The 20,780-nt window shown below is 47.4% G+C and overlaps 1 protein-coding gene across 1 annotated transcript in view; it reads right to left on the bottom strand.

Moving 5' to 3' along the window:
• The window catches only part of PDE2A (phosphodiesterase 2A), a 1,220,867-nt gene that overhangs the window by 191,534 nt on the left and 1,008,553 nt on the right, over positions 1 to 20,780 (bottom strand). Inside the window, exons 9-11 of the mRNA XM_078658599.1 lie at positions 7,874 to 7,948; positions 2,177 to 2,218; positions 500 to 568 (exon numbers count right to left, since the gene is read on the bottom strand). Of these exons, the coding sequence (XP_078514725.1) occupies positions 500 to 568; positions 2,177 to 2,218; positions 7,874 to 7,948 (186 nt within the window). The remainder of the gene's footprint in view (positions 1 to 499; positions 569 to 2,176; positions 2,219 to 7,873; positions 7,949 to 20,780) is intronic.

The raw sequence follows: 20,780 nt of genomic DNA on the forward strand, positions 1-20,780 counted from the left end.
ATTCATGTGAATACCTCTTTTCATAAGGTACATTTGTAATCAGATTCTCTTCTAAAATCCATCTCTGATGTTAATGACATGATTTCGCTTAGAAAAAGATCAGATAAAGAAGATGATGATATTGTTAAATGGTTTCACTAGAGACAAAATCTTGCAAGAATTCATCAATTTCTATTTGCCAAACCAACAAAAGAATAAACATATGTTTCCTAAAGAGTAGAATCGTATTACAATTCAATAAAACAGACGTTATTTTAACGCAAGCTGTGCAATCGATCCCTTACGAGGGTGATGACTTCAAGTAACTAAACACAGAGATAGCAATAACAGTATCACACAGAAACAACAATAAAATACCTCTTGGATAGTATCCCACAGAGATAGCAATATGTAAGTCATTCACACCATGACACACAATTAGTAAACAGGATCACACACAGTTGACCTGCTCATTTAGAAGAATTGATACCAGATTGGTAGACTTTTAATGAATACTCACTGTGCTGATGTCAGCCAATTTGATGGATTTCTTTTTGTCCACAACCTGTCCCAGGTGCCCAAACGTGAGCTGCAGTGAAAAAGAAGAGCAGAGAAATGACATCTGAAAATACTTTCCCATGTGCCACGAAGAAGAATCAATTAAAGGAAAGAGGAATGACATATTGACAGGGCTCAGGAATGATGCTGTGTTCAATAAAGGGATGTATGACGGTATAAAACACCGCAGACCATCACAACGCCGGTTTTACAACGCAAGTTGTTACAACGACTTACGTTGGAGGGCGCTGGACTTAGGAGTAGTATAATTTACTATTCCAACTCCAGTCTATGACTGTAGGGAAGGTGCTGGATAGTAAATTATACTATTCCTTGTCCTAGAGCGCCCTCCAGCGCAAGTCGTGGTAACGACTTGTGTTGTGAAACCCGCGCTGTAATGGCACTGCGGTGTCATTACTGCGTTGTAAAGGATGTTCCGCCAATAAAGAGTCCCACCACATCCCTCCACTGATGTACTTCACATGCATCTATTCACTAACAAGTGGATGGAGGGAGAGGTCGTAATTGCCAGGGTTGGTGCACTGCTGCTGCACTTTTGTTACAAGGGTCCGATTTTGCAGCAAAACCGGCCCCCATCATCAAAAAACGGCCCCCACTAATACAAAACTGCCCCCCACTCTTCCGGCCCAACGTGAAAACTGGGCACCATTTCTGTACACAGATACATCACCCTGGCTTTATTTCTGCATGCATATCTGTGACGATTCAGTTCCTACACACACTTTAAAGATAGGCTCTATTTCTATACATTGATGCTTCAACCTGGCTTTATTTGTGCATGCATATCTGTGACAGACTCCTTTTCTACACACGCACTAAAGACAGACTCCATTTCTGTACAAAGATACATAAGCTAAACTACATTTCACATTTATGTGTGTGACAGACTCCATTTCTGTACACACACTAAAGACAGGTTCCATTTCTGTACACAGCTACATCATAGGTTTTATTTCCTCACGCATTTCTCTGACAGACTCCATTTCTGTACGCACACTAAAGATAGGCTCCATACACAGATAAATCACCCTCACTTCATTTCACATGCATATCTGTGACAGACTCCATTTCTGTACATACTCTAAATACAGGCTCCATTTCTGTACACTGGTGCACCACCCTGGCTTTATTTCTGCATGCATATCTGTGACAGACTCCATTTCTGTACATACTCTAAATACAGGCTCCATTTCTGTACACTGGTGCACCACCCTGGCTTTATTTCTACATGCATATCTGAGACAGACTCCATTTCTATACACACACTAAAGACAAGCTCCATTGAGCATGCATATCAATGACAGACTGTATTTGTGTTCACACACCAAAGACATGCTATATTTCTGTACACACACATTCATCACAGGCTCTGTTTCTGCATGTGCATCACTGACAGACTACAGTTCTGTACACACACCACAGATGTTCCATTTAAGTACACACATACATCGCAAACGGGCTTCGTTTCTGCATGCATGTCTCTCACAGGCTTCATTTGTGTGCACATTCCAAAGAAAGGCCCTAAATCTGTACATGCAGACATCACAGGCTCCATTTCTGTATTCACAGCCCATCCTGTGCGAAGTGGGTTGAAAGATTAAATGCAAAAACAACTTACCGGAAAACTGATTTCTTCCTCCAGAACTTTGTCTCCAACAACCTGAGGAGGAGACATATAGGAGGAAAAAATTGATAAATCAAAGATTAACCACAATATCCTTAAATATGTCAGCAATTCAGTGGCTGAGAAAACACAACCACTCTGGGTGAACACCTCTCTCCTGATTTCATTCCCAAGGGTTTTTCAAAGATCATCTGTAGAGGAACATCTTGGCCCAAACTCTATCTCTCCTTGATACTGTCCCTCCAGCTGATTACACTGAACACAACAGAGTATTTGACTTGCAGTGCAAAGAAGTGCAATGGAGGTGTTTGAGGCCCTGCAAGGTGGTATAAAAGACTTTGCAAATACTCATAAAAAGACAAATAAAAACAAGCATTGGCAAAGCCAGTTCACTGCCAGCCCCTTGGCTCTGTCAATGCTTACGTTGTTGTGATTTTTAAAAAAAACTTTTTTGTTGGAGCAGCTGCTCAGCCCTCTCCAATAGAAAAAAATATATATTAGCTAAAACCAAACCATTTTTTGAATCTTAGAAAACATGCTCTGGCATAGCAGACCCTGGTATTGAATGGAACTACTTTGTGTGTGGATGTGCTCATTGTAAAAGGGTAGAAGGCTGTCACTCACAGTTAAGTTAGTCAATGGCTGAAGTGGGCTGAACACTGCCCCATGCCTCATGCAGCCGGGTCAGAAGAGACATGTGACGGAACAACAGACTAATGGATGAAGAGGGCTGGCTGAAAGCCCCTATAAATATCTTGACTAAGGTTAATAAAATCAAAAGGTCTTGGCTAATGCCGGAAATAAAAGAACGAAAAGAGCGGCTCAGCGGCCTATTGTGGCCTTGCGGTCTCTGCCAGCCCATTCCCATTGGTCTGCTCATCTCTAGACGACTCTTTTCATCTTATAACTATATAATTCTGCAACCTTTTAACCCCTTGACCGCGGCGAAAATTCCGCCGCGGTGCGGGTGATTCACGGCGTGGGCGTGGTTCAGACGGCCCCCGGCCGTCCTCCGCACACGCCCACCGTGACGTCGGACGGCCGGTGGGGGTTAACACCAGAATGTTTAATGTGCACTGTCTAACCTGCTTTTAGAAATCTAACTAGTCTACAAGTAATAAATACCTATTGGACTTGATGCCACACTCATAATAAAGACGTCCTGAATATAATATGCCAGCTCATTCCAGGCCAGCACTTCATAATGTAAAGAAAGACGGCAGCCATAGGGTGCCATCTAGAGGTAGCAACAACACCCTGCACAAGACGCTTTTCATTGTTTGGGGAGCGCTAATCTGATCAAACTTTATTTTTCCGGACGCCCTGAAAATCTTGAATTGTTCCTATTGTACCCACGGCTCCCATATGCATTTATTTAATTTGTTTCTCGCTCTCGCCGCTGCTGTGGGATGGAACCTGTTTATTAAATTTTCTTTTAATGTCTGTGTCTCTCTCCAAAGCCTTCTCATACTTCAGCCGCCAAACAAACAAACTTAGGGCCATATTATCAAGAAAGGGCGATACATTTTTGCCGCTGTTATTGGCACGAAACTGCCGCTAAAGCGGCGATAATGGGCTTGATAATATGGCCTTGTGAATTCCTATTGCAGCCCAGGTTCTGGTGTTAACCTGGGCTGCTATGGGAATTCACAAGGGCATATTATCAAGCCCATTATCGCCGCTTTAGCAGCAGTTTCCTGCCGATAAAAGCGGCGATAATGTTTCGCCCTTTCTTGGTAATATGGCCCTTATTTTTATCTCATTTATTTAGAAAAAGTTCAAAGAAAAATAGGTGCAAAAAAAGGACAAATCAGACATGCTAATAATAAAATGAAATACATATTAATTTCTTCCAAAATGAAGGAGACGTCGGAGGGTTTTAACTTATGCAACGTAACAAACGACTTTTTCCTAATTTGGAATATGTAAACCCAGCTTTAACTCGAAGCACTTTAGGCTAAAATAAGAATCATTTAATACTTTTTACTGTTCTCAAAGAAAATGGTTAAGTGGTTTATTTTCCTCAAAAGAACAACATGTTACTGTACAGCAGAGATTACGTTAAGCTGTTGGCTGTGAGGGAATTGTAGTCGAGTGGGTATAAAGTCTTGTTTAAAGACAAGATGTACTGTTCCAGAAACAAGGAAGCTAGCAGAAGTGCTACGAGGCCATACTAACAATGGAGGCGCTGCACGAATGCTGTTAATAAAACACACACCTCACAATATAAAATAACATAAGAGCTCCAAGAGGGGTGCTTTTTCGAGGTTGCTGTAAATGGTAAAAATTGAGCTCTGAAGAATTCTTCCCTTTTCATCACATTTGTGATCTGGGATGAATTACTTTCACGTCTATTCTAACAAGCATTGCAAATTCAAAAGGTCTCATACATTTCTAAGCTATTGGTGTTGTCAATGTGAATGTCTTTTAGCCATGTTGTTTATATAGCAGCCTGTCTGCTGTTGCAGTTTTTGCGTCTCAGGAGGGGCGGGACAATGAACCCAACACAGGGGTGAAGAGACAGCGCATACGCTGCCCAGCTGAGACATAAAATGGACTGTGTCGCAGTATAATGTCTTTTGTTTCTATTTTTGCAATAATAAAGCACAAACTCGGCCCGAAGGTATTTGCGCACTTCACCTGAGCACCAGGTACGTTACACCAGGACACTTTCATTTTTTGTAGGCTCAGTGATATTCAGTGATTTTCTCAGAATCATAGGATGTTGATCCAACACAGAGACTCAAACCAGGTTCCCCAGCTCCACAGTCGGTAGCTCTAGCCGTTAAGCCACATTCTCTCATATGGAGTGCTTAAACACAAAGATGAACTGAAGCAAAACACTGCCAACAGCATGTCTAACCAAACATTGGCCTGAAAGCTGTTAATAAAGGCCTCTGTGAGGTGGGGAACAACCTTTACAACAAAGGTTTTACAACGCGGTACTGTTACCACGCAACTTTTACAACGCAAGTCGTTAAAACGACTTGCGCTGGGGGGGCGCTCCAGGATAGTAAATAGTTTAATTTACTATCCAACTCCTTCCCTACTATCCACGGGGACTGGAGTTGGAGTAGTAAATTAAAATATTTACTATCCAGCACCCCCCAACGCAAGTCGTTATAACAACTTGCGTTGTAAATGTTGCGTAGTAACGGCACGCGTTGTAAAAGTACGCGTTGTAACGTCGTACATCCCTGTGAGGTACAAGCCGTTTGCGTAAGGCCAGAACTTCTAAACTGAAAGATATTTCTGGATGCCATGATTACAGACTTGGGTTTTCCTCTTACAACGCTTTAGTAAAGTTAGGACTCCTAACTTTAGGATTCCTAAAGTGAGAAAAATCCTAACTTTAAGACTTTCGGTATTCACAGAAGGCATTTATTAGTCCTAAAGTTAGGACTCCTAACTTTACTACTCCTAAACTGAGAAAAGTCCTAACTTTAAGACTTTCGGTATTCACAGAAGGCATTTAGGAGTCCTAACTTCTGTGAATACCGAAATGAGTAAGTGCCTTCTGTGAATATCAAAATGGAAGTAAGTTTAGGATTTTGCCTTAAGTTAGTTCTGTGAATCGGGCCCCAAGAGTGTATGCATGGCATCCTGCTGACATAAACCAATAAAGGCATTAAAGCCATCAGCGCATTCCGGGAGCACCATCTTAAGGAATGGTCAAGTTTCAAAGAGGGCCACCGTCATGTGCGCAGTCTCATTCGGTCTCACAAATGGACTCCTCTTGGAGCTGTCTCTAACCTGTACCAAAAATGTGCACAGGCATATAGACTGTATTGGCATTTATATAGCGCTTTTCTAACCCTTGAGAGTCCCGAAGCACTATAGGTCAGATGTACAAATCTTTTTTAAGGTTGCAAATGTCAGGATTCACAGAATTAGGCCATTGAAGACCACAAAAAACATTTTTCAATGCACAAAAGCCAAACTGTGATTTGGTAACCTGTCACCAAACCCCAATTTGGGTTTGAAATTTGGTATTTGGAAGGGGTGTGTTTAAGATGTTCCTTTCAAATTCTGATTCACAGTGGTATGTATTAATGTTTTGCGACTGAATTATGCTTGCAAAACATTAATTTTCTACCGACTACTGAAAGGTAGTGGTAACCATTCGCAAATGGTTAGGGGTTCTCAGCGGACCTCTTAACCTTTGAGAATGTTAAAAATAATACTTTTAAGAGCAGGTAGAGGTCCCGCAGACCACTGCCTACTCTTAAAAAATGAAATTTAAATGTTTCGTTTTTCATTTGAAACACATTGCATTTTCTTTTAACCCCTTCCGTGCTGCCGTCCGCCATTGACCGACGGCAGCACTACCTCCCCAGTGCTGCCATCGGTCAAAGTGCCGCACTGCCGTGAAATCGTGGCAGCGGCAAACAAGTTAAGGAAAATGGGCTGCATTTCAAAGAAAAAAAGTTTGCTTTATTAAACGGCAATCACAGACAGGGTGGTCTGCGGACCCCAGAAGGCCACCATCCCTGTGATTGCTATGCTTCACAAATTGCAACGTACCTCATTAATATTCATGAGGTAGGCCGATTTACGACCCCACTGGGAATCCCTGTTTTAAAAAACTAATTCTTTAGTACATTAGGAATTGTGATTTCCAAGCTGCACTTCGGTGAGAATTGGTACATCTGACCCTTTCTGCTTAGTCTGACTACATTATTTATGTAGTGCTGTCTATTCCCGGTGAGGTCATGAAGCGCTACAATTGGCATTGGGATCCTTGGAGCCCTTGAGGACATGTGTGAAAGGCCTACATGGGACATGTTGAGTGGTTGCATGAAGTTTGACGACAAGATGTCACAATGTTGCCACAACCTAGTGACGTAGCACAGGCTGACTGCACAAAGAACTTCAATAGTGAAATTGTATAAACACGCACTACCAGAACTTCCTCTTTTGCTCATATGAATGAGAGCTCTGATACAAAGGGAGAGGTGTGGCGTAGTGGCCAGGGCGGCTGACTCTAGAGCACAGAGCTCACGGTTTGATCGCTGCTAGCAGCTCAGCACCATGTGACTCTGAGCAATAGCTCACTTAATCTGGCTTTGGAGTTTCCGACAAGACGAACGCAAGTGTGGTCGCAACATGCAGGTTTTATTATGCCTGTAGATACTCCGAGGGCTTGCAGCGCAATATACTAGCAAACATTTCTTGTATCAAAAGTCTGTCTTTAAGAAACGTACCGAATATCTTTAAGCCCTGATGAAGTTCCCCTCGAGGGAATGAAACGTGTTGGCTGAGCCTTTTTTACTACTATAATTAATGAATGAAATTAAAATAAAGAACTTGTCTGAAAATACCTATGGTCTATTGGACTTCATTACCTAGCGCACCCCCATTTGTAGCTCACTTAATCTGCCCTACGGCTCCCAGCGCTTTGAGACCCTAGGGGTGAGTAGTTTGCGCTTTACAAATACTGGAACGCTGTCACAAAAATAAAAAATGGAAATTGACATTTCTTTTTTATGTGACCAAATATATTGGCATAAATAGGTCGTATACCAGAGAATATGGTAAAGAAACCACACTAGAGGTAAAAGTGCGCTAGTCAAAGGAAAATTAAAAATAATAACAATTTGAACCCTTATTTCAAAGATTTAGGTGAAAACTGTCAAGACAACACATAAAAGACTGCACAAGAATTCTATTTCAGAATATTGTTGTACATACCTGACAGAAAAGCTGGTGGTTGTCTTCGGACACGAGGAGGAGGCAGCAACATGGCGACAGCGTCTCCTGCTCGAGCTGCAAGAGAGGGGGCGGGGTTAGATAGTGCGAGAGAGCACAACAGCGCCTCCTGTGGGTGACGCCGATCACAGACACTATGGCTTGCAATAACTGAAGGATGGAATGGGAGCGCACTGAGCATCTGCAAGTTGATCAGAAATGACAATATATGGTGGTCAATGCCCATGATTCAGAGAGAGATAGACAGGCCGTCAATTGGTAGGTTCCCACACACCCCAAATTTAGATCAACATAAGAGCAGATTTGTGTGTAAGTATCATAATCCAAGACTGACTTGCAGAGCCCATGGTGGCCTTAAGAAGTAATGGCTATTGTTATTTATATACAATGAGTATGTCATGATGCCCTTCCGCCCCCTCAAGTATGGTAATAAATAACATATTGCACTCTGTACATCTGCATATTTAAGCTTCAAAGTAAAATATATTTCATTAAAATGTGGATGCAAGAGGCTAAATGCATACAATGAGGAAAAATCACAGTAAAGAGGACCACAAACTATTGGCTGAGAAGTTTCCTTGAGCAAAGTCATTGTAAAATGTAAATTGTGAGGCAGTAAATACAGTTTTACTCATGTTGGTAGGCTGTTTTGTAGTAAGACTATAGGACTTGGCCTTTGCACTGTTGTATTACATTCATGAAGGTGTGTCTGTTAGGACAGCTTCTCTAAATAACATGTTTTATTGGACCACATTTTTTTTCACTGACAATGCACACATTTATACATACACATTTCAACGAATTTGCACAAAACTTTTCAAACAATGGTTCATGAGATTTCATTGGGCCATCTCACCCAAGGCTTTAAGTGTCCTCAAATGTCATGAACAAAGACATTTTTCAAGGAATTGCCTTTGCCTCATTTGGAATAAGTCCATGAACTCGTTTTAGAGAAATTAGCCTTCCAAAACTGGCTAGTGGCTCTGAAAGGTTTAAGAAGATAGAGATATCAGGACTCTTAGTCCCTAGAAGGTCTTCAATACCAGGATCATGGACCCTTGGCGGACAACAAATGTAAACCATAAAGAAATATGTATTTATCTCCCGTCATCCATTTCGTGTCCACTGATCCAAAGTTGGGTCCATGAAGGCTCTCAAAGGCTGGCCACAACTTTCAAAATGATATTGCAACTTCTGTTACAGAATGAGGGGCTCTCTCCCCATATCCTCAAAAAAATAATGTTGAAATTAAGATGTACTGAAGCAAAATGGATCATGAAATTGAGAGCAGTAGAAGAGGGGTTAAACTTAGACCCAGACATTCAATATTTTCTGGGTGATTGAGGTAATACTTATTATGTATTAGATACCAATTATGTCATAGATGAATATTAGAATGATGAAGATGACTTTTATGTTTATCTTCATGCAGATTATACTTTGCTAAATATGTCTGTTATAGTTCCCTTCTAAAGAGGTATAGCAATCCTTATAGTTTACTTTATTATGGATATTTTAATGTGGATAGCCTTCTCTGATACTACATGTACTGATGTATTACGAGACTAGTATAGTATTCTGTTGAAGATTGCAGGAAGTTATTATCCTTCCCTTCTGACTTTCCTTTCCTTTCTTCTCCTCCTGAACTTAGTACATGAATATTGTAATGATGAACTGAGAACTGTAATATCAGAATGCTGGTAACGGTTTACGTTGTAGAAAGCTTTTATTAAGTAGCCCTTAACGTTTACAGATATTTGGGACTATTGGATTGCTTAAGATATGCTGATACGGTTTAACTAAATACCTCGTGTCACTTTACGTTTGAAAATATGGTTCCTTTGATCTTGTGTCATTTTGCCATATAGTTACACATCGTTACTTCTGAAGTTGTAATACATTTGAAAATATGGTTCCTTTGAGACGGTACGCTCTAACATGGTAGAGATGTGGAGCACTTTATTGTTTTCATACCTATGAATGGAGAGGTTGCCGGTTCGATACTGGTATAAGGGAGACTATGTAAGAATATAGCAAATCGTTTTTGTGATTTTGTTACTATATCTTTTAAAGTTTACAGGAGTAGTATATTATCTTTATTCAGTTACAGACTCACAACTTGATAGATATTATTCGACCGTAAGACAGGTAGCATTCATATTACGAAATAGATACTATTACGACCTATTTAATATTTGCGGGAATATTCTAAGCGTGACTAGGAAGATATTCCTAATTGAGATCTTTATCAACAAAATAATTTTGTGTAGACTGGGGAAAGTTATTGAAGGTTACGTGTTTTATGAACATATTAAAACATGGCGCTTACACTTTAGCGATCGGTACAAGATAAAACAAGATGGCGCCTACGTAAGACGCCACTTCGTGACCGCAAATACAGGAGACAGCAGATATCTGAGCCGGTAAGCAGCAGCTTCTCTGTTAGGAACTTTAAGTTATTATAATTAAATGCCACTGTAGATATATGCTACTTATTTATATATACATCCTGTTCTTTTTATCACAGATACACGTACTCGTGTTCTTCTTAACTTGGAAATTCTCACCTACGATACACAGGTGAGCCTTTATATACTTATGAACAATATGAGTGTAGGAACCAATGGTATATTGAAACTCAAGCTTCGGATACATTCATTATATTTATATTTTTTTAGGATTACCATATCCTTACCACATATGTGGACAGTTACGGACTAGCCATCTTGGATTCATTTTGATTACTGGAATTATGAGGTGAGCCCCACTTTTAGACTGGGTATGTGTACGACAGCAAGCATTATTATTTTAGTTGGGTCCTCTAAATAGCAGATATATATTTTACTTATTGTAGATACTAAAATTTACTGAATTCGGAAGATTCTTATATTTGGATTTTTCTATCAACGGCAAGATAGTGAAACCTGAATTTATACGGAGTACTTTTTGGATGTAAGTATATTAGGTGCCTTTTTGATAACAGACACAGGAATCAATCATGGGGATATAGTTAGAGTATTTGAGTAGTCATAGTTTTTGTAGGTTGCAGATTTTGTAGATGGCTTTCCAAGAAAGTGGTTGAAATAAGTTGTAGAGATGACCTGGTATAAATTGACCCGGGCCATCACTGGATTTACTAAGCTAGCATTCTTTTGTTAGAGATTCATGTTCAAACTGATTTGAGATTATTTTTTGATGTTATTACGGATGGATAATGTTCGAGGTAAATATATATTCTTTCTTTAACCCCTTCCATGCTCATGACGGAACGGTTCCGTCATGAGCGTCGGTTGAGCTGTGCTCATGACGGAACCGTTCCGTCACGACCACACCCGTTTTTAAGAACGTTCAGCACAGCGCGAAAATTCGCGCCGCGCTGAACGGGTTAATACACTGGTGCCTCGGGCTCTTGAATACACTATGGGTGTTTTCCTGACAAGTGAATTAACACTCTAAATCAAAAGAGAGAGTCAGGGAATTTTACATACACTATGTGAGGTGGGAACTCCTGGTCCCCAAAATAGTTTACGAAAACAGTGGAGGAGTATCCCCTCATCAAGGAAGACAGAGAGATTCTCTGAGTATAGGGTTAATCCTGATTATAGGCGATTTCAACTACTGGCCACTGGACTCCCGTGAAAGCGGCCTGTCGGTCGAATTCACTGACCTATTATGTGGCCTGAACTGCCTGCAGCACATTTCAGTAGCCACCCACAATAAAGGTCACACTCTTGACCAAGTGTGGACGGCCAACCTGGACATTTCCCCTCCTTTAGTTTTTCCTTGTACCTGGTCGGACCATTTGTTAATTTCTTTTCACTAAAATTCACTCCATTTATCCGTCCTCCACTTGTGTCTAATTTCATGGCACGAAACTGGAAGCGAGCTGATTCTTCTCATTTCCATTCCATTCTGTCCACCACACTTCCTAATGACACTACTGAGATCAACACGCAAACTGCCATCCTCGACCAATGGATGATACAAGCAAGTGATGTGGTTGCCCCTATGAGAACTATCAGAACTAAACACCCGCACGACGCTCAGCGATGGTTTACTGACCAACTTAAACTGGATAAATTAGCCCTTAGATAAGCTGAGCGCCGGTGGAGACGAAATTACGATCCCCTATTTAAAACTGCCTACATGGATTTATTAAAACTGTACAAAAAGAGGGGCGTGGCCAAGACGGCGACCATGGCGGACGCAGCCTAACCGAGCTCCGTCCCGCCAGCCACACATCCTGCCTGCATCCTACGTCGCCCCGACCGCACTGCGCCCAAAAACCTGGTGGCAAGCGGCGGATCCGACGGAGACGCCTCGGCAGTGACTCCGGTGTCCCGGCGGTCTGCGGCTGGGGAGATACAGCCGCCGAGAATTCTGACGGCGAAGGGGCCTGCCTCTACAGCACGGCCGGGACCTTGATTTTGGGCTGATCCGCCCGGAAGTGTATGGCAGCCGGGGCGCGCCGGCCGGAAGGTGCCGCCTCAGTGGAAGTCCAGTGGCGGAGAGGCGACCGGGACTGATCGAGCCCCGCTGACGCCTGGACACTTGCTGCGGTGGCGGCTACACCGGCTGGGGAGGACGAAATCGACGCCCGTTCTCCAGCGGAGGTGGGGTAAGGAGAGGTGACTGGGTGTAAGGCCTAGTGGGGGAGGGGACGCCCTGAGACTGTGCCTGGCCCCACTCGGCGGCGGGATCGAGCCGCGGGGCTCTGAGACACTGGCACACTAGGGGGGTAGCGGCCCCGCCGACCCCCTACTCGTCCCCCCCCCCCCCCCTCCCCCCTCCATATTCGGACTGCGACCCTGCCGGGCTCTTCCTGGGGCTGGAATACTGCTACACTCCTGCTCGGTGGCCGCCTCGGGCCACGGTGGGGGGAAGGTGCCTTGGACAGACCCCCGCAGTCTACTGGCACGATCCTGGGCATACAAGAGGCCCCCCAAATTGTTTTGCTACTACAACTGGGAGGTGGGGCACGGATGTTGAGCTGATAGCTGCGGGCCCGCAGCGTAGTGAACGGTTTCGATACCGCGTGACACCATCCCCTGCCACCGCACGTATAGCACCTTGCGGGAGCTTCACGGGGGTGCGCTCCATCTCCGCAGGCTCACGGCAGTCAGGGAGACGTCCATAATCAGAGGCCGTGCACGACGTGCGGAGCACATTGGACTGCTGGTCCCTCGTGGTCGGAACCATCACTCTATCCGCGCCATGACGAGAGGGAGCAACAGCAGCAATGCTTCGAAGCAGGGCCCAATGGACAAGTTTGCAGGACCCAGTGGGACGGCCGGAGCATCTGGGGGTCCCCAGGGCGCGGGACCCGACAACGCGGCGCTGATGGCGGCGATCACGCAGTCGAGGGACATGTTGGATGCGAAGATCGGGGCGGTCGGTGCCGACGTGACCTTGCTCCGACAGGACCTACGCAATGCGGTGGCCCGCATCACCGAAACGGAATCCAGGATCACGGAGGTCGAGGATGATGTGGCCGTCCTCAAGAAGAAGGTTGCCGCCATGGAGGGGATTCAGAAGGGACTTGCGCTGCGGGTGGAAGATGCGGAAGGGAGGGCCAGAAGGAACAACCTGCGCTTCGTTGGCTTCCCGGAGGACTGTGAGAAAGGAAATATGGTGGCCTTCCTGACCCAATGGCTTGAGGGATGGCTCCCCCCAGACACCCTATCGCGCTGCTTTGTGGTAGAGCGGGCGCACCGAGCACTCCTTCCAAAACCACCTCCTGGAGCTCGCCCCCGCTCGGTGATTGCCAAGTTGCTCAACTATCACGACAGGGATGTTATCCTGCGACAGGCCCGCGCCCTAGACCCTCTCATGTTTGAGAACCACAAAATCCTTGTGTTCCCGGACTACACAAAGCTGGTCCAACAGCAGAGGCAGTCGTTCACCGCGGCAAAAGCACGTTTGCGGGAGCTCAAAATTCCCTACGCTCTACTCTTCCCGGCCCGCCTCCGAGTGGTCTTCCAGTCCCGCACCCAGTTCTTCAACTCTCCGGAGGAAGTATTTGAATGGACGGACGAGACTGTGCGTGTCAAGGTGCATACCCCTCCCAGGCGGAACTCGGACTCGTCGACCACCGGGAGACCTCCGAAACCACCCAGAAGGTCACGCAGCAGAAGCAACTGGAGGGCGCGCTCCCAGAAACGCCCTCCTCCCCGCGACGAGTCGGCCGAGGCTCCGGAGGAGACGGACTCTTCCCCATCGAAATCCTAACGCCCTTCTCTTCACACTGACTCCGGCGATGGATCTACAGGACTATTGAAGTGCTTGGCAGTATAGTATAGGCCAGGCGCTGCTCTCGGACATGCCACTCATTGATGGACTACACAATTTCGTACTCATGGGTGGACAGTGGGTCGGGTGACGCCTCTCCAAGGGCGGGCCTACTCCCGGAGTTCGTTCCCAGGTGTTGAGTGGGAAGTAGTTGGGCACTTTGTGGGTAGTTGGGTGGGATCCATTGGTGCAGTGGGTCTTGGGCCTCCCGTTGGAGGGCTGAGATTGCCTGCATCGCGACAGGTACTTCAATGTTGCTGAGGTATGGGGTGGGGGGTTGGAGGGGAGGTTGTTGGGGTGGTTGGGTTCCGGGGGAAGTTTGCAGGGGGAGGGACGGGAGTTTGGGGGTTCCGGGGATGGTGGGGAGGGAAGTTGGGAAGGGCCTTAGCACGGTGTACATGGGAACCTGGAGACGACTGAGCATGTGTGTGTGGCCTCAGTGGCCTGACGATTTCGGAATCTGGATGATTGATGGCGGCTGATGTACTGGGGGCGAGCCCCCCGCTGGCCTCCATGCGAATTTTGAGCTGGAATGTGCGAGGGATGCTCGACAAAATTAAACGGAGTGCAGTCCTACGTCTGGGGAAGACTGAAAGAGCGGATGTGTTGCTCCTTCAGGAGACTCACCTCTTGGGCACCAAGGTTCTGAGCCTACGCAGATACGGGTATGATCAGGTGTTCCATGCTGGGTTTACACGAGGGTCCAGAGGAGTTGCAATTCTCATACACCGTAGGGTCTCCTACACCCATGAAACACAATGGCTGGACGTGCATGGTCGGTATGTCTTTGTTAAGGGGAGTCTGGGGAGTGAGCCGGTGGTTTTCGGGAGTGTGTATGCTCCACCCCCACTCCAAGATGCCCTGATTGAACGACTGTTCGAGGTATGGACGACTCTTCCGCATGTGTTGACAGTAGTGGGTGGTGATTGGAATGATGTGATGGATGGGAGACTGGACCGCTGTAGGCCTGGGGGTGGTCAATTGTCAGATGCCTCTACGAGGCTGAGTAGGATGGCGCAGGGGATGGGATGGATTGACGCTTGGCGCCACCAGCATGCATGTGATCGTGAATATACATTTGTCTCTGCGGTCCACAAATCCTTTTCGCGCTTGGACTACCTATTCGTCCCGCAACCCTGGTTGGGCAGAATTGACTCCACCTCCATACTTCCGAGGGGCCTGTCGGATCACTCCCCGGTCGCCCTGACGTTGAGCCTCGGTGTGCGGCGACAACCGTTTCGCTGGCGCCTCTCTGTGTGGCACTTGCAGCGCCGCGACTATCAATCGCACATGAGGGAGGCTATCTCGCACTACTGGTCAGAGAATGAGGACCCGAGTATAGATGCCATGACCCTGTGGGAGGCCCTCAAGCCAGTCCTTCGGGGCGTGGACATTGCGTGGTGCGCTGCGAATCGTAGGGCCCGCAGGCGGGAGGTGGAGGAGGCGGCCGACCGGGTGCGGAACCAGGAGACCAGATGTCTCACGGGGGAGGATGGAGTGGCCGTGGACCGGCTCCTGCACCTCCAGCAGTCATACACCTCGCTATTGTTAGACGAAGCCCGACAGGCCTGGCTCGCTACGCAGAGCAGAATCTATCAATGGGGGGACAAGTCTGGCACAATGCTATATAGGCTATGTCAAAGCACTTATCAAGCCCAGCCCTTGCCGGGTCTCCGAGATGCCGCGGGTGGCCCTGTCTCGGCCCCTGAGGTCCTGGCCCAGATGTTTGCTCAATACTACGAGACCCAGTATGCCCCCCGAGAATCTCTCCCAGCGGAGGAGATTGACAAATTTCTCGCAGACCTTCCTCCCCGGGCGCTCTCGGATGAGGCGAGGGCCCGCCTAGACCTCCCACTGTCGGCGGAGGAGCTTGGGGAAGCACTGGGTGGCCTGAACACGGGCAAGGCCCCTGGGCCCAATGGGTTCCCCTGCGAATTTATGAAGTTGTTTCATCTCCAATTGGGGATGCGCTATAGGAAGGCACTGGAGGCGGCTCGGGAGCTTGGCAGATTGCCAGCGGACTGGCGACACGCTGAGATCGTAGTTTTCTGCAAACCGGGAAGGCCCCAAGACAGCCCGGGCTCTTATCGGCCGATCTCTTTGCTGAACTTTGAAGCGAAAATATTGGCTAAGGCGTTGGTGAACCGTCTTCTCCCTTACATCACGGACTTGGTCCATGCCGACCAGGCAGGCTTCATGCCTCACAGGGCTACAAGACACAACATACGTCGCGCTCACCTGGTGGTGGAGGCGGCACGAGCAGCGGGCATCCCCGCGGCCCTCCTGCTGGCGGACATAGACCGGGCCTTCGATTCCCTGAGTTGGTCATACCTCCGAGCCCTCCTCCTCCGGCTCAATCTGGGCCCACGTTTCCTGTCGTACATTCATCTGCTCTATACGGACCTGACGGCGACGGTCAGAATAGCGGGAGCCACCTCTGACACATTCCTCATCGGTCGTGGCACCCGACAGGGATGCCCTCTCTCACCTTACCTGTTCGCCCTGGCTATGGAACCGCTTGCGGCCTGGGTGAGGATGGATGCCCAATTGCGTGGTGTGGAGTGGGTTGGGGGCCCATCTGACAGGATTGCGCTATATGCGGACGACGTCCTGTTCTTCCTTACAGACCTCAATAAATCGGGGCCGAGGGTCCTTGAAATAATGCGCATTTTCGGTGAAGTGTCGGGCCTCCGGCTCAATCCGCAGAAGTCGAAGCTGTGGGTCCTGGGCGACAGGGGGACTTTGGGTCCCTGGGCCTCGGCCCTTCAGGAGGCGGCGGGAGGCCTTAAATATCTTGGTGTCTTTCTAACCGATGTGCAGGGAGTGTCATGGTCCCGTAATGTAGTGCCTGTTTGGGACAGGATCCGCTCAGACATGCAGATGTGGTCCAGGATGCCTCTAAATGTCTATGGCCGTTCGGCCATTTTTAAGATGGTGGCCCTACCCCGAATCTTGTACCAATTGCAGAACTACCCGTACCCAATTCCGCAGCAATGGTTTCGTCAGGTGAACTCGGCTCTGGGTCGGTTCCTATGGGCCGGTGGAGCGATAAGAGTGGCGCTCCGCACCTGCTTCCTGTCGACCTACTGTGGGGGACTGGCCGCATCTGATGTCCAGTCCTACTATCAGGCATCGCACCTACTTGTTCTTAACGAATGGTGGTACGGGGATCGCACTGACCCGACCTATGCCCTAGAGAGGTATATGATGGACCCACACACGCTCCATACTATCTTATACTCGGCGACTATCCGGAAGAGACTTCCGAGGGCCACGCAAGTAATCTTCAAAGTGTGGCGCGATGCGCTCCGCCGCATGGGATGGTGGAACACGCTCACGGGCGAAACCCCTCTATGGCACAATGGGAGACTGCCCAGCCTGGCTGCGCTCCGGGGCTTTGAGGGCTGGGATGCCATAGGCATCTCGGCGCTGGGCCACATCCTGAAGGGCACAGTCCTCAAATCGTTCCAGATGTTGCAAGATGAATTCGATATGCACCGGTCCCAGTTCTTCAGGTACCTACAGCTCCGCCACGCCCTGACCCCCGCACTAGCGGACTTATCGTCCTTGCCGGAGTTTAGTCCCCTGGAAGCAAAAGTCTTTATGGGGGAATTGGAATCAAAAAAAATCTCAACCATCTATCAAACGTTAGTTACGCATTGTTCCCCCTCTCTTGATAAATTGCGGGCGGTCTGGGAGGGCGATCTGGGAGACTTGGAGGAGGAGGACTGGAGAGAAGCCCTGGAGGCCCCTAGGGGAGCTGCGATAGCGGTGCGCCTGCGCTTTATTCAATTTAAATACCTGCACAGGGCATACTACACGAGGGAACGATTGTGGAAGGCGGGGCTGATAGCCTCCCCGGATTGTTTGAGGTGTGGCAGTGAGGTAGGCTCCTTCTTACATACAGTATGGGGATGTGCACGGCTGCAGAGGTTTTGGACCGGTGTATGGGAATGCTTGGAGGAAGTGTTGGCATGGGAGCTCCCTCGCACGCCGCAACTTGGCCTGCTCCACGTTATGGAAAAAGTGGGGGGTAATCTGTATAAACGACACTTGCTCCTTCTGGGTCTTACAATAGCCAAACGAGATATAGCCCAAGCCTGGAAAGCCCCCAAGGCTCCGTTGGTGGGGGTGTGGAAGCGGGGCATGGACTTTAGCATGGGTTTGGAACGCCCGATCTTTGAGGCCAGAGGCTGCCCCAAGAAACATTATAGGATTTGGAAGAAATGGGCTGATTATAGGGGCCTATTGCTGGACCCCCCAGCGCCACAAGCCTCTGATACAGATCACGTCTATACTACCCTCATGTGAACTGTCCACTTGTCGCTACCATGCTGCTTTGGCTCCTGTTTCTGGACAATATGAACACCGTGCAGGGAGGGGGGTGGGACCCGGGTGGGGATGCGGGGAGGGGGGTGTTGGATAATGTTGACTGAATTTCTTGAACGCTGTTGCTCTTCTATGCTCACTGTCTTTCTGCAATCTTGGGAGCAGTGTTTCTTTTGTATTCTGTCAACTGCCATAACACTAATAAAATTTGTTCTGAAAAAAAAAAAACTGTACAAAAAATCGATTCTATCGGCCAAATCTTTTTATTACTCTCAGAAAATTCTCAGCTCTGCCTCAAAAACCAAGGATATTTTTTCCATTGTAGCTGAACTTTTTCTCCCTGACCGTGTTACTGTTCAACCCCAACCCACACAGGCCCTCTGCGATTCACTTAACTCATTCTTTATTGATAAAATCATCACCATCAAAAATAATATTCCCTCCCCATCCTCAGTTGATGTATGTGTCCTACCCACCATGAATCCTTGCCGGTTGTACGAATTTCCCCCCATCTCGCAGTCCGAATTCATCTCCTTATTAAGTGTGGTCAGCTCTGGCTCCCCCAATGATTGTTGTCCCCCTCAAATTCCGAAAGCTGCCTTCCTGGCTTGTCCAGGTCCCCCGCTAGACCTTCTCAACTACTCACTTGCCACAGGTTCTGTCCCTGATGCTTTCAAAAAAGCAGTTGTGGTACCTATACTTAAAAAACCAGGCTCGGACCCAGCTCTTCTTAGTAACTATCGGCCGATCTCCCTCCTCCCCTACTTGGGTAAGGTGTTGGAAACCTACGTCACCCACTGCCTCAGCGCCTTCATTCAAGAATCCCACTTCCTTGATGATCAGCAGGCCGGTTTCAGACCGGCCCACTCAACGGAAGCTGTCATCGTGGCTGTAATGGACGCTCTGAGATAGGGTGCTGATAGGAACCTGGCCCAGGCCTTGGTTCTATTAGATCTGTCGGCTGCTTTCGACACGGTCGATCACGCCATCTTGATCGACCGTGTTGGAAACGCGGGCATCCAGGGCCTGGCCTTAACCTGGATTGGTTCCTTCCTTCACCGGCGTTCCCAATCGGTTCAGCTATCCACTTTCTCTGCCCCCCAATCTTCACTTTCCTGTGGTGTCCCCCAGGGCTCTGCTCTATCACCTCTTCTGTTTAATCTTTATATGCAACCCCTCCTAGCCTCCCTCCGTCACACCCCTGTCACTATTTTTAATTATGCGGACGACCTACAGCTAATTTTCACTATTGATCCCTCTCCTTCCTCTCGCACTAACTTTCAATCCACCATGCTCACCATCTCTGAGTGAATGAATTTTAGTCAGCTGAAGCTCAATCCCAGCAAGACGGAGTTGGTTTTGACTGGAGGGCCCTCAAATCCTTGGAGCTCCAGCTTCTGGCCTCAAGCTCTTGGTCCTCCGCTCTGTCCTGTCAATTCCGTGAGGAGCCTTGGTGTTATTATCTCTAGCGACCTCTCGATGAGACCTCAAATTAACACCGTCACCTCGGCCTGCTTTTACCATCTACGCAGAATCTGTAAAATCCGAAGGTTCCTTTCTACAGAGGCTCTCATACTCGTCATCATGGCCCTTGTCACTTCCCGCATTGACTATGCCAACTCCTTTTAAGTGGGGATCCCTGCATACCATCTCCATCGGCTTCAGCTGGTACAAAACCAGGCGGCCAGATTGGTCTTCCAACAGCCAAAGTATCAACATGTCTCGCCCCTGTTGAGGAGATTGCATTGGCTCCCGGTCGCCTCGCGCTGTATCTTCGAAATCAGCTGTACTGTTTTCAAGTCTCTCCTTGCCCTTGCCCCTGCTTTCACCTCCCTCAGCCTTAAACGTCACATTCCTTCCAGGAATCTTCGGTCCTCTGCTCACAACCTTCTAATCACCCCCAGGTTTAAACGCAAAAAACATGGTGGCTCCTGCTTCTCTTTTCTTGCTCCTACAACTTGGAACTCCCTTCCCTTTTCTATCCGACTCTGCTCTGAATATATCACCTTCCGCAAACTTCTCAAAACCCATCTCTTCCACTTAGCTTATTATTAATTCTCTTCGCCTACCCCCCATTGCCTGCATCTCTGCTTTGTCTTTGAGCGCCATGAAACCAATTGGTGTCCGTGCGCGGTAACAATTTATTTTAACATAACATAACGTTAAGTGCTCGAGTCAGCACTTTATTCCTCAACCCGTTGTCGGATAATGCATATCCTTGTAGAAGACCCCTCACTCACCAACCTAGTTGGTGACATGCTTCATCATCGGG

Source organism: Lissotriton helveticus, chromosome 8, assembly GCF_964261635.1.
Source record: "Lissotriton helveticus chromosome 8, aLisHel1.1, whole genome shotgun sequence".
Lineage (NCBI taxonomy): Eukaryota > Metazoa > Chordata > Amphibia > Caudata > Salamandridae > Lissotriton > Lissotriton helveticus.